The sequence below is a fragment of the Lissotriton helveticus genome, chromosome 5_1, assembly GCF_964261635.1.
Source record: "Lissotriton helveticus chromosome 5_1, aLisHel1.1, whole genome shotgun sequence".
Lineage (NCBI taxonomy): Eukaryota > Metazoa > Chordata > Amphibia > Caudata > Salamandridae > Lissotriton > Lissotriton helveticus.
Window position 1 is genome coordinate 160,113,552 of NC_136065.1, and position 14,435 is coordinate 160,127,986.

Below are 14,435 nucleotides of genomic sequence, written 5' to 3' on the forward strand. Positions count from 1 at the left end.
CCTACAACAGATTTTACACTCCTTTACCTTGTGTTGAGGGTGGCGGTAATAAAGACAAGCCTTATGTGCGTCATCCACATGTAATCTTTTCTTCCCACAGGTCTTGCAGGGTAGGAAAAAACCTTTGGTGTCAAACATTTTGGAAGTAGAAATAGTTCAGAATATATTGCTTGAGGAAAAAAATGAGCAGATCTCAGGGAGAATCCCTTGACACACGGCGTGCGGTGAAAACCTGAGGGGCTCAGCCTCTCTTGGGAGTGTTCTAAAGGGTGCCAAGGCCCAAATGGTTATAGATGAGGTTTAGTAATTTTTTTATTAAAGGACATATATAGGCAACATACTGTGTAACTATGACAACATGGGACTCCGGCTTTGGCGACGGGGAATGATTTAACCATGTGAATCTATGAAAGTTCCAATACTGGATAAATGGAGGTGCTTGAAAAGCAGAGGCCAAAATGCATAAACCGGGATGGGATTAGGTGTTGGGGAGTGATGTAAAGGGGAACCGGTGAACAGGTGAGAGAGAAAACATATATATGTACCCCTTCATGGAGTGCGGTAACAAACAGAACAAACGTATTTTCTCCTTGTTAGATTTGCATTCAAATCACCCAATCAATGGATGGTAAGACGTTATGCTCCCAGGTAAGGACAAATAAATCCAGAGGAAGAAAAGACACAGGATAAGGAGATAGCTTGAGACCGACATGCATAAGCAAAGACCCTAAGATCACTAAATATTGATACCAGACACATTAGGTCTTTCGTCAACAGCCAGCTAAAAGCTGTCTGAGTTATTAAAACACTTGCTCATCTATGAAGGGGAATCCTAAAAACAAATCTCTTGAAATAAAGTAAATCAGTGACAAGCATTTCAGTTTTACTACATCTTTGCACCTTTCCCCTCTTCATGAATGTGACATACTTCTTTTTCAGCTTACAAAAAACACTCTAAATTTATTCTCCAATAAGAAAAAATCACCTATGTATACATTTAAGATTCAATACTGAAAGGTATCTGAGCACATAGTGTTTATGGTCAATCCCAAAATACACAACTTTCCAACACAATTTGAGGTTGCTTTAGACGGGGACTTCTGTTCAGCCAGACGTAAACCTTTGCATTGTGTTAACTTAAGTAAGGTTTACCCACATAAATCAGTCCTCCATCAATGGTTTATTGAGCCACTTGACAATTACCCTCTGTACTACACTTTCCAAATACCTGAGGATACTGCCTTTTGAATGTTGTGAACTCTGTCCAGATTATGACGATACTTTGAACCTAATTTGGAGCTGAGATTATAACTCAAACTCTTAAAAGGACTAGTTAGGAGTCAATCAGTGAATATTACAGTGGGCGTCTTTATTTCTATAATGCTTGACAAGTGTTCAAAATCCTCACTTCGTGCTATGTATACATTCATTGCATGTTTGATTCACCAGAGCTCTGCTCAGATATCTTAAAAGGCTAAAATTGATACTTTTGTTTATCTTCTTGTATACTTTGTTTTGAATAATACTTTTTTGGATATGATAAGATTGTGTATCCTTAACCGCGGCGGCAAATGCACCGCGGTGAGGCAGTGTAAAGGAGTGGGCGGCGCCGCGTCGGCATACGGACGTGAGCAGGACTACGAAGGTAGTGCTCGCGACGGCCATTGACCGACGCACGCATGGAAGGGGTTACTACCACAATGCACTTTTTACATAAACAGACTAGATTAAGACTTGCAGGTATAATTAAGTTGCCTATTTAGTGAAGTGTCATTGGAAAGGACTTCAAAGAAACCACTTTTGCCTCTTTTTAACTCCCTTACAGTTCTTGGTAAACCAGGACCTGTATGTTCTGAGGCCAACCCAAGGATTGGAATCTGAAATTATATATATATATATATATATATATATATATATATATATATATATATATATATATATCGTTGTTTGTCCAGGTTTCCCGCTAACCGGCGATCCTTTTGCGGTGCGTTTTCCTACAGCAGGACCACGCCGTTCAATTATTCAACAACTTCTGGAGACCAGAAAACGGGTCGCACACACCAAAGTACTCGTTCCAATTAAGTTTACTTTATTTCTCCAATTTCATTTGAAATAAACACTCCACAGCGGGGCAAACAAAAAGCCGACGCGTTTCGCAGCAGCCGCTGCTTGATCACGGCATCACACCACACCTTGTTTTTTTCATTTACATACGTTTGAAAACCCCGGGACCATTACATCATTTCCCGTTATGACTACAATCTGCCGCAAGGGCTTATGGGACATGTAGTTTGTACCCAAAATTTAAACCAATTCATTATTGCAATCCACAAAACAGTTAGAGGGATTTTGAACACGATCAGCACCAATATTAAACACATTGCTTAATCAAACATTTGTGAAATATGCATTGCATAATTGCATCAATTCGATAATTATAACTTTTTTGTACTTTTCTTTCATCTGAAATCACTTTCTTTTTCACATTTGTACCAATTATGCATTTGTTATTGTAAATGTACATATAATTCCTCTGACTGTATATATATAATCTGCCCTACACCAACCAGGAACCACACTTCTTGTTATACACTACCATGGAACTATTTAAGGTAAGTGGAAGGGATCAAGCTTCAGAAAAACAGGACCGGAACAGTTTCCAAAACTTAAAACTATGTAATACATTAAAGAATAGCCTATCAATACTTACTGGTAAATTTAATTTCACAGAATCTACAGGATGATAGAAGGGCCATGCAAACTGATGTTTCCACAGAGTCTTCACGACCACATTTTGCATGTACTGCAGCTGGTTTGTCTTCCGACCGGGTTTGTTGGGGTTGGTGAATTCAGGAGGAGGAAGGTTGATGGGGCCATGCGTAGCCTGTATTGCCGATGTCACAGAAGACATTTTCCCAGCCTCCCCTCCTTAATTCCTTTTGCAGCAGTTCTGTGATCTGATTTCTTCCTTTAAGTTCCCCGAATGGGATGAACATCCCATTTCCAGGGGCCAACCATGCAACCTAAAAATAAACAGCAAAAGCCAAAACATTTAAACTCAACTCAGTTGGGAATATAATGATTCATAACTATACCTTTACTCCTTCCTGACCCTTCCAATAAAATCATTTTCCCCACTGCGAATAGGACAAACACTCATAGAAAGGGCCTTGGAATTAAGCGGCAAGGGAGGACAAATTTATGAGACAAGTTGGACTAAATTATGCGAAAAAAGAAAATTATGTGGGATGAAATGACATTTTCAAATTGTGTTCAACCTGTATAAAAATGACAAAATAATGAAGTAATATTTAGGAAACGCTTTCACTTCATTAGTATCAGTTTAAAGTCAATATATAGCAATAAGCAACAGAAAGTTGACCAGTCAGCTTTTTCCATTTGCCTTCCACTGCACCATGTCACTATGTTTAGTAACTTTTGATCTGTTTAAGCCAGAAACTATTTTTTTGTTAAACTCTATACTTTATGCTGTAGATAATGGATTTGATGGCAAATGCATAACTATTCTAAAAAGTCAGCGGACGCAAAAATCACCTAATTCCAGTGGCCCTGCTCATGGCCAATGAACCGCATACCGTTTCCTATAGGAATGCTCAGTTCTGCAGGTCTAAATACAACTCGCCATAATATGAGTCTGTTAGAAGTTAGCTCTTAACCACTAAAGAGAATCCTTAAACAGTTGCAACAGGCAGATACTATCATTGACACTTGCCTGTTCTCAAATTTGATGTCCTGTTAATAATCTCTTAAGAACACAGAAGATGCAAATTTGAACAATATTGCTTGCAATCTCTTAACATTCCCATTTCTTAATACTCCGGTCTACCACAATCCGCTTTCCTCAGCTACTACTTACAATGCCTCTCTGTTCATATCATAATGAAAGTCAATTTTACAAATGCGGTCACATCACTCACTTTTCCAAAACACCAGCTCTACATCATATGTTTAACAAAACAAACGGGGTTTGATTCGCTGGGAATATTTGCGCCTGCTTTGTTTCTGACTACCTGTCTGGTCTGCAAATATAATTAGTGGTGCTACAGGAGAAAAGGGAAACCCACTGAACCCTTATCAAAGGTGTTGGGCGCAACACCTGACAATTGTGAAAGACAAATACCTATGCACACACAATGTCAATTTGAAATACAAAGTTTTGTACTCTGTTAAATATTCAGTAAAAGCAAGAAATAATTTTCCACTTCTTATTTGAGCGATTTTTTCTATTTATTGCTCAAACGCTCTCACGCCAGCCGACACGTGTTTCGTCAGAGTGCAGATTGCTCTGACTCTTCAGGGCTGGAAGTAAAACAAAAATATACACCTTCTGAAAATTCAGACTTGCATTCAGATGTATCATGTTATTTTACATACATGTGGCAACATTTAGAAATTACAAAAATTCCTAACATTGTGTGCCAACTACTTGGGTGACACAGAGCAGTAGAGAATTTACGCCCTTAAATGGACAAGAAACCTTTGTTTTTGTCCACATACAAAAGTTACTTACACATTATCATTTACAAATTTCCCTCGTGAAAGTGACATGCATAGATGCATGAAAGGTGAAGGAGTGACAATAGACGCGACGCATTCCTTGACATAAGAGACTTAATACAAGAAACATTTAGGTATACACCTGTCTGTAAATAGAACTAAATTGTATTAGAAAACGTTAGGGAACTTAGCATCTGCACACGGTTTATCGAAGCATGCAGGAGTACTGTGCTCGTAATAGTGAAGAAACGAACAGATACGCAATCTAAATCCAGAATTAGAGAAATGATGAAGAGAAACACGCAAAGGAAGACCCACCACCTCTGTTGATGTGTGCAGCTAAAAGTGATTCAAGGATGTCCAGTACTATCTGTGTGGAACATACCTTTCTTCTAATCGTCGCGTGTGTGGTATTCCCTATAAAAAATTATAACACTCCGTAAGAATGTTGATGAGACGGCGAATGATACGAAAAAATCATCAGTTCCTAATGTCCTGACTTACCGCTTAACCGGTGATAATTCCAACCCGGTAAGGGTATCATGTGCTGTGGCTCTTAATCGAGATCTTCATATACTCCTGCGTTGGAATGATAGTCAGTCCGTTCATATGTATACCAGGAAATAAAAATAGAAATAGAAAAAACCTCCATGAGCTCATCTAGTAATCGTATAAGCGTCTAGTAAATACTCAATGCTAATAAACTTATACTCGTATAATAATGAAAGTCTATGAACAGTAATTGCAGTAAAAAGGGGTTCCAAGCGTTCAAGTACTATTGAGGGACGCTAAAACAATGCTGAAGCCCAGTATTTATAATGACGTGAGTAAGTACATGTCCTATTGAGAGACGCTCGAAAATTGCTGAAACCCAGTATTTAGAATGCCTTGAGCAAGTACATGGAGTACTAAAACTGCCCGCTAGTTACAGAGCATTACTGGCTCACTCGTTAATATCCCAAATTAATGTAGCTGCAACCCAACCTTATTTCGTGTTTAAGATAAGCAGGCCTATATGGGAGAATCTAAGAAAAATAGTAATACGATGTCGTCCCGCAAAGGTTTTATCTTTTTAAAATTCTTTATGCTCACCTATATGTGTAAGAAAACGTAATCACTCAGCCGTATAAGTAGAGTGCAGGTGGAACAGGAACAGACCTTATTTTTCAACCTAATTCCTAAGAAACATAGCCGTAATGATACACTAAAATGATCTCATTTTGTAAAAAATCGCGATGCAATAATTACTGTGCGATGTGATCCCCATAAATAATCATGTGCTTACTGATATTGTGGCTCTTGGTTCCACACGAAAGATATTGTGGCTCTTGCTTCCACACGGATGTTATCGTTCGAGATGGTTGCTCTCCATATGTATTTAATAGAAGGTCCGAATATCCCTGGACCTGAAATAATTAGGTTGTGATATTTACCCGGTTGCCTATATTGTATACCAAGTTAAAAAACACGAGCCTGATTCAAACATTACCGCCTGTTCCACCCGGCCGCGAATCCGGCGTCTCACGTTCAGTAGGAGGTTTGAGTGCGGAAGCGAAGCAGGATTTATAAAAAACGGCGCGAAAGATTGAGGGTCACTCCTTCTCAAAGATACTAGACTGTCAAACCTTACTTCCGGTTTTACGCAAATACGGTCAACCGGAAAGGGATAAACGCCGATGTGTAGCGTGTAAATTTATGAAAGAGATGGGAAGTGCCGTGTAATAAACAAAAATACGATCTTGAAAAAATGGGTTGAACTTATATGAGGTCTTAGTGGAAATATATAGTTAATACGTCAAGATGGAAGCGGAAACCCAAGGTACAAACGCAGGATAAATGTTAGGAGGGATAAGAAAAATAACGTGTGAGCATATCCTATTGAAGAATATCCAGAAGGAGTTTGCCGAAAGAACTCTAGTAATTACAATATTCAACATATTCGGATGTATTAAATGAAATAATATAATAAAAATCTTAGTGCCCGAGTATTATTGCTAGATCATATTAGATTAAGAGATTTAGAATACAATATAATTCTATATGTATAATGTCACGTGTGTTTAGTGCAGTTAAATCGAAATGTTTCACCACTATTGTGCATACATAGTGGCATACCCAGCAACCATTTCACATAATTACATAAATATAAGTATTTATAAAGTTACATACATAACTGAAGTTTGACACGTGCTATATTAGCTCAATGCGTATAGGACCCACTCCTGATTAATTATAAAGGTACATTCCATAAATACGTTGTTGAACTTACAATACATTTTGTAGTGGTGGTAACAGTTAGTATGGTACTTTGGTGTTCAATAATTTATGGTAACAGTTATTATGGTACCCTATGAACTTTTATCACTTGCCAACTCCTTTTTTATAAACCAAATAAAACATGCTCCAGTATCTACGTGCGTGTGAGCCCCTGACTTTGACAGAACTCATCACGCATTCTAAAGACCTGTTCTAAAACTGGAAATACATTAACTGATAATGGTAACAGATGTTATTGTACCGTATGAACATTCATCCCAAGAAGAATTGCATTTCGGAGTCACAATTAAGACCCCGTTTTACTGATTCTAAGCGCATGATCCAAAGTGCCTCGGCCCTTCGGAGTCAAGTTCCCTGTTGCCTCCTCTTGAGTTTTGCTCTATGACTTCTATGCCAAAGAACGAGATCTCTTTAGGAGTGCTTTGTGCTGGGCATAGTGAAGCATGGATCGCAGCAGGGTATCTAGGATCCTCATTTTTAAGCGCTCTTATGTGTTCTGTGATCCGCTCTTTAAGGGGTCCGATAGTGCTACCCACGTACTGTTTATTACATTTACAAACCAGTAGATAGACCACATATCTGGTAGTACAGTTCATATTCTGTTTGATTTCATAACAGACCCTGTTAGGTCCCTTAAAACCTTGAGTCTTATGTTGGGCCCATTTGCACATATTACACATCCCACATTTGTAGAAACCTCTGGTATGTGGTGTAAACCAAGTGTTGACCTGTGGAGTTCTTGGTAAAGAAGGGCTAAGCCTGGTGCGTAGAGTTCTCCCCTTTCTAAATGTGATCAACGGATGACCCGGTATTTCTTGAGACAAAATATTGTCTTGTTTAAGGATCTCCCAATGTTTGTTCAGAATTTTCCTCAGTTTCTGGTTCATCCCATTGTATTGCGTGATCATACGTATTGCAGTGTTGTCTGATTTTTTTTATTGTGCCACCTCTGAGTGTATCAGCTCTTTTAACTTTCGTTATTCTGTTGGCTGCTTTTGTCAATGTACTGTTGTCATAACCCCGATTCCTAAATCTCTGCTCCATATCATTAACACAAATTTTAAAATCTTGGTCACTACTACAAGTACGTCTGGCTCTTAGGTATTCTCCATATGGTATTGACCTGATCTGGTGTCTAGGGTGACTGCTGGAAGCATGCAATAAGGAATTACACGATGTGTCCTTCCTGTAAAGTCTACTGTTTCGTTTATTGTTATCAACATATAGTTCTATGTCTAAGAAATGTATCCTTCCATCGCTTTGTTCCATGGTGAATTGCATGCCATATCGGTTCCTGTTCAGGTACTCACTGAACTCGTTCAATTCATTTGCCGAACCTGACCAAATGAGTAGACAGTCGTCTATGTACCGACCCCAGTAGACAATTCGATCAATCCAGCCAGACCCTTCAATGCCCCATATGTATTCTGTTTCAAGGCAGCCCATATAAAGGTTTGCAAACCAAGGTGAAAATTTAGATCCCATTGCCACCCCTTTATTTTGTCTGTACCATTTATTGTCGAACAAAAAGAAATTGTTTTTCAAGATCAAGTCCATCATGCCAATCAGCATCTCATTGTGCAACCACTGTGTTGCAGGTCGATTGCTCAATAAGCGAGTGATTGCAGTTAAGCCCAAGTCTATCTCTATGCTCGTGTACAGAGACACTACATCTAATGTTGCTAGTATTAAGTTAGGTTGCCATTGCAAATCCTCCAATATACTTAATATGTGTTTCGAATCTTGAATATAACTTGCCATGGTGCTTACAATAGGGCCTAAAAATAAGTCAACATATTCTGAGAGCCTCTCAGTTGGTCCATCTATTCCTGCAACAATAGGTCTACCTGGTGGAAAGGGCTTCTGTTTGTGAATTTTAGGGAGTGCTTAAGAAATAAATTCCTAAAACTTGAGAGATTAAAGAAGACTGAGAATGCCCGATGGTGTGATGCCACCACACTAAAACAATATCTGAGGCTCAAAAGGGTCCCGAGAGGGTTAAGAGCTCAGATTCTACCAACGTATGACGAGTTGGACGATGACCTATTAACTAAATGGGAGGATTCACTAAATATAAATTCATTCACATTAATGGACATACTTATTGAATCTTCTGAGAGAAAGGTCATTAAATTACAATCGGAAATAGATTTATTAGAATCTGACATTAAGGATTTAAATTTGAAAGAAGCCAGAGAGAAAAATTATGCAATTTTAAAAGATATACTCACTGCCCATCAAAAAGAAATCAAAGAAAGAAAACTAAGACAGTTGAAGAGAGATGAGGTAGATTATACATCTGGCAGGGTATTCACCTATGCCAGAAAGTATGATGATGTACGAGTAGTCGCCACTAAAACAAAGGAGACCGCAAGAAGTGAGTCTGCCTCAGTCTCATCAAGTACTTCTTCTCTTAATGCACCCACTCTTAGTGAAAGTGAAAATGAAGGATCAACTAGTACCAACACAGAGATCCAATTTTTTTCGGGAGGTCAAAACAGCAAGGAGAAGCAACCGGCGAATGGGTACAAACCCTGCAGGTGGCACAAAACCAGGAGAGGTAACAGGGGCGGTAAACGACAATTACAGGGAGAAACTAAGATCGGGCAAAGGGACAACAAAGTGAATGACAAAACAGATGAGGTACAAGTAGTGAATTTATCTTCCAAGTCTCTAACTGAGGATATGATTAGTCTTCTGAGTAGAGGTCTAAGTTTTAATCCCAGTGAAAATGGTGACTTATGTAAACTAAAAATTGATTTATATAAATTCATACGCACCTTGAAATTAAAAAAGCATTTCCTGTGCAATCCAATGAAAAATAAAAAAGAATGCAACAAGAATCTGGGTACTGTGTCTGATGTACCATCAATTCAGGATATACAAGCTACCAGGATACTCTTGTCTATCACGGAAAGGGAGGAATCACCTCACATTATGTCTCAGTTACTAGGGGAACTTGACATGGATACCGATCTCACACTATCTAGTGGGCTTAGGTGTAAATCTAAATGGACACCCACCTTACCAGGTGGGAATGCAATTGACAACTTTTACAAAAGAGTTTTAGAGGACTTGGAACGTGACTCTCATAATAGATCCAATAGTAAAGGATTCACACACTACAACCTAAGTGCAGGAGAAAGAAGGGCCCTCACCGAATTAGCTAATGATCATACAATCATCATCAGAGAGGCGGACAAAGGGGTAAATGTAGTGGTAATGAATTTAATTGACTACAATACAGAGATTTTGTCACAGCTTAACGACGTGACGTGTTATGAGGAGATAGGACACAATCCAATGGGACCTCTTTGTACGAAAATTAATAAAGAATTGGACAAATGGCACACACAAGGGATTCTAGGTGATGATGAATTCTCATATCTGAAAATTATGAGACCCACGTATCCTATCCTCTACACACTCCCTAAAATTCACAAACAGAAGCCCTTTCCACCAGGTAGACCTATTGTTGCAGGAATAGATGGACCAACTGAGAGGCTCTCAGAATATGTTGACTTATTTTTAGGCCCTATTGTAAGCACCATGGCAAGTTATATTCAAGATTCGAAACACATATTAAGTATATTGGAGGATTTGCAATGGCAACCTAACTTAATACTAGCAACATTAGATGTAGTGTCTCTGTACACGAGCATAGAGATAGACTTGGGCTTAACTGCAATCACTCGCTTATTGAGCAATCGACCTGCAACACAGTGGTTGCCCAATGAGATGCTGATTGGCATGATGGACTTGATCTTGAAAAACAATTTCTTTTTGTTCGACAATAAATGGTACAGACAAAATAAAGGGGTGGCAATGGGATCTAAATTTTCACCTTCGTTTGCAAACCTTTATATGGGCTGCCTTGAAACAGAATACATATGGGGCATTGAAGGGTCTGGCTGGATTGATCGAATTGTCTACTGGGGTCGGTACATAGACGACGGTCTACTCATTTGGTCAGGTTCGGCAAATGAATTGAACAAGTTCAGTGAGTACCTGAACAGGAACCGATATGGCATGCAATTCACCATGGAACAAAGCGATGAAAGGATACATTTCTTAGACATAGAACTATATGTTGATAACAATAAACTAAACAGTAGACTTTACAGGAAGGACACATCGTGTAATTCCTTATTGCATGCTTCCAGCAGTCACCCTAGACACCAGATCAGGTCATACCATATGGAGAATACCTAAGAGCCAGACGTACTTGTAGTAGTGACCAAGATTTTAAAATTTGTGTTAATGATATGGAGCCGAGATTTAGGAATCGGGGTTATGACAACACTACATTGACAAAAGCAGCCAACAGAATAACGAAAGTTAAAAGAGCTGATACACTCAGAGGTGGCACAATAAAAAAAATCAGACAACACTGCAATACGTATGATCACGCAATACAATGGGATGAACCAGAAACTGAGGAAAATTCTGAACAAACATTGGGAGATCCTTAAACAAGACAATATTTTGTCTCAAGAAATACCGGTTCGTCCGTTGATCACATTTAGAAAGGGGAGAACTCTACACACCAGGCTTAGCCCTTCTTTACCAAGAACTCCACAGGTCAACACTTGGTTTACACCACATACCAGAGGTTTCTACAAATGTGGGATGTGTAATATGTGCAAATGGGCCCAACATAAGACTCAAGGTTTTAAGGGACCTAACAGGGTCTGTTATGAAATCAAACAGAATATTAACTGTACTACCAGATATGTGGTCTATCTACTGGTTTGTAAATGTAATAAACAGTACGTGGGTAGCACTATCAGACCCCTTAAAGAGCGGATCACAGAACACATAAGAGCGCTTAAAAATGAGGATCCTAGATACCCTGCTGCGATCCATGCTTCACTATGCCCAGCACAAAGCACTCATAAAGAGATCTCGTTCTTTGGCATAGAAGTCATAGAGCAAAACCCAAGAGGAGGCAACAGGGAACTTGACTCCGAAGGGCCGAGGCACTTTGGATCATGCGCTTAGAATCAGTAAAACGGGGTCTTAATTGTGACTCCGAAATGCAATTCTTCTTGGGATGAATGTTCATACTGTACAATAACATCTGTTACCATTATCAGTTAATGTATTTCCAGTTTTAGAACAGGTCTTTAGAATGCGTGATGAGTTCTGTCAAAGTCAGGGGCTCACACGCACGTAGATACTGGAGCATGTTTTATTTGGTTTATAAAAAAGGAGTTGGCAAGTGATAAAAGTTCATAGGGTACCATAATAACTGTTACCATAAATTATTAAACACCAAAGTACCATACTAACTGTTACCACCACTACAAAATGTATTGTAAGTTCAACAACGTATTTATGGAATGTACCTTATAATTAATCAGGAGTGGGTCCTATACGCATTGAGCTAATATAGCACGTGTCAAACTTCAGTTATGTATGGAACTATATAAATAATTATATTTATGTAATTATGTGAAATGGTTGCTGGGTATGCCACTATGTATGCACAATAGTGGTGAAACATTTCGATTTAACTGTACTAAACACACGTGACATTATACATATAGAATTATATTGTATTCTAAATCTCTTAATCTAATATGATCTAGCAATAATACTCGGGCACTAAGATTTTTATTATATTATTTCATTTAATACATCCGAATATGATGAATACTGTAATTACTAGAGTTCTTTCGGCAAACTCCTTCTGGATATTCTTCAATAGGATATGCTCACACGTTATTTTTCTTATCCCTCCTAACATTTATCCTGCGTTTGTACCTTGGTTTTCCGCTTCCATCTTGACGTATTAACTATATATTTCCACTAAGACCTCATATAAGTTCAACCCATTTTTTCAAGATCGTATTTTTGTTTATTACACGGCACTTCCCATCTCTTTCATAAATTTACACGCTACACATCGGCGTTTATCCCTTTCCGGTTGACCGTATTTGCGTAAAACCGGAAGTAAGGTTTGACAGTCTAGTATCTTTGAGAAGGAGTGACCCTCAATCTTTCGCGCCGTTTTTTATAAATCCTGCTTCGCTTCCGCACTCAAACCTCCTACTGAACGTGAGACGCCGGATTCGCGGCCGGGTGGAACAGACGGTAATGTTCGAATCAGGCTCGTGTTTTTTAACTTGGTATACAATATAGGCAACCGGGTAAATATCACAACCTAATTATTTCAGGTCCAGGGATATTCGGACCTTCTATTAAATACATATGGAGAGCAACCATCTCGAACGATAACATCCGTGTGGAACCAAGAGCCACAATATCTTTCGTGTGGAACCAAAAGCCACAATATCAGTAAGCACATGATTATTTATGGGGATCACATCGCACAGTAATTATTGCATCGCGATTTTTTACAAAATGAGATTATTTTAGTGTATCATTACGGCTATGTTTCTTAGGAATTAGGTTGAAAAATAATGTCTGTTCCTGTTCCACCTGGACTCTACTTATACGGCTGAGTGATTACGTTTTCTTACACATAGGTGAGCATAAAGAATTTTAAAAAGATAAAAACTTTGCGGGATGACATCGTATTACTATTTTTCTTGGATTCTCCCATATAGGCCTGCTTATCTTAAACACGAAATAAGGTTGGGTTGCAGCTACATTAATTTGGGATATTAACGAGTGAGCCAGTATTGCTCTGTAACTAGCGGGCAGTTTTAGTACTCCATGTACTTGCTCAAGGCATTCTAAATACTGGGTTTCAGCAATTTTCGAGCGTCTCTCAATAGGACATGTACTTACTCACGTCATTATAAATACTGGGCTTCAGCATTGTTTTAGCATCCCTCAATAGTACTTGAACGCTTGGAACCCCTTTTTACTGCAATTACTGTTCATAGACTTTCATTATTATACGAGTATAAGTTTATTAGCATTGAGTATTTACTAGACGCTTATACGATTACTAATTAAAAGATGAGCTCATGGAGGTTTCTTCTATTTCTATTTTTATTTCCTGGTATACATATGAACGGACTGACTATCATTCCAACGCAGGAGTATATGAAGATCTCGATTAAGAGCCACAGCACATGATACCCTTACCGGGTTGGAATTATCACCGGTTAAGCGGTAAGTCAGGACATTAGGAACGGATGATTTTTTCGTATCATTCGCCGTCTCATCAACATTCTTACGGAGTGTTATAATTTTTTATAGGGAATACCACACACGCGACGATTAGAAGAAAGGTATGTTCCACACAGATAGTACTGGACATCCTTGAATCACTTTTAGCTGCACACATCAACAGAGGTGGTGGGTCTTCCTTTGCGTGTTTCTCTTCATCATTTCTTTAATTCTGGATTGCATATCTCTTTGTTTCTTCACTATTACGAGCACAGTACTCCTGCATGCTTCGATAAACCGTGTGCAGATGCTAAGTTCCCTAACGTTTTCTAATACAATTTAGTTCTATTTACAGACAGGTGTATACCTAAATGTTTCTTGTATTAAGTCTAATATGTCAAGGAATGCGTCGCGTCTATTGTCACTTCTTCACCTTTCATGCATCTATGCATGTCACTTTCACGAGTGAAATTTGTAAATGATAATGTGTAAGTAACTTTTGTATGTGGACAAAAACAAAGGTTTCTTGTCCATTTAAGGGTGTAAATTCTCTACTG

At 38.6% G+C, this 14,435-nt stretch overlaps 1 protein-coding gene across 8 annotated transcripts in view; it reads right to left on the reverse strand.

Annotated features, from left to right (window-relative positions):
• The window catches only part of BRD3 (bromodomain containing 3), a 394,414-nt gene that overhangs the window by 338,122 nt on the left and 41,857 nt on the right, over positions 1-14,435 (reverse strand). For all 8 annotated transcript variants that reach the window (XM_078641953.1, XM_078641954.1, XM_078641947.1 and 5 more), the window contains exon 2: positions 2,711-3,023. In XM_078641953.1, coding sequence (XP_078498079.1) covers positions 2,711-2,911 — 201 coding nt within the window. In that variant the 5' untranslated portion in view covers positions 2,912-3,023. The remainder of the gene's footprint in view (positions 1-2,710; positions 3,024-14,435) is intronic.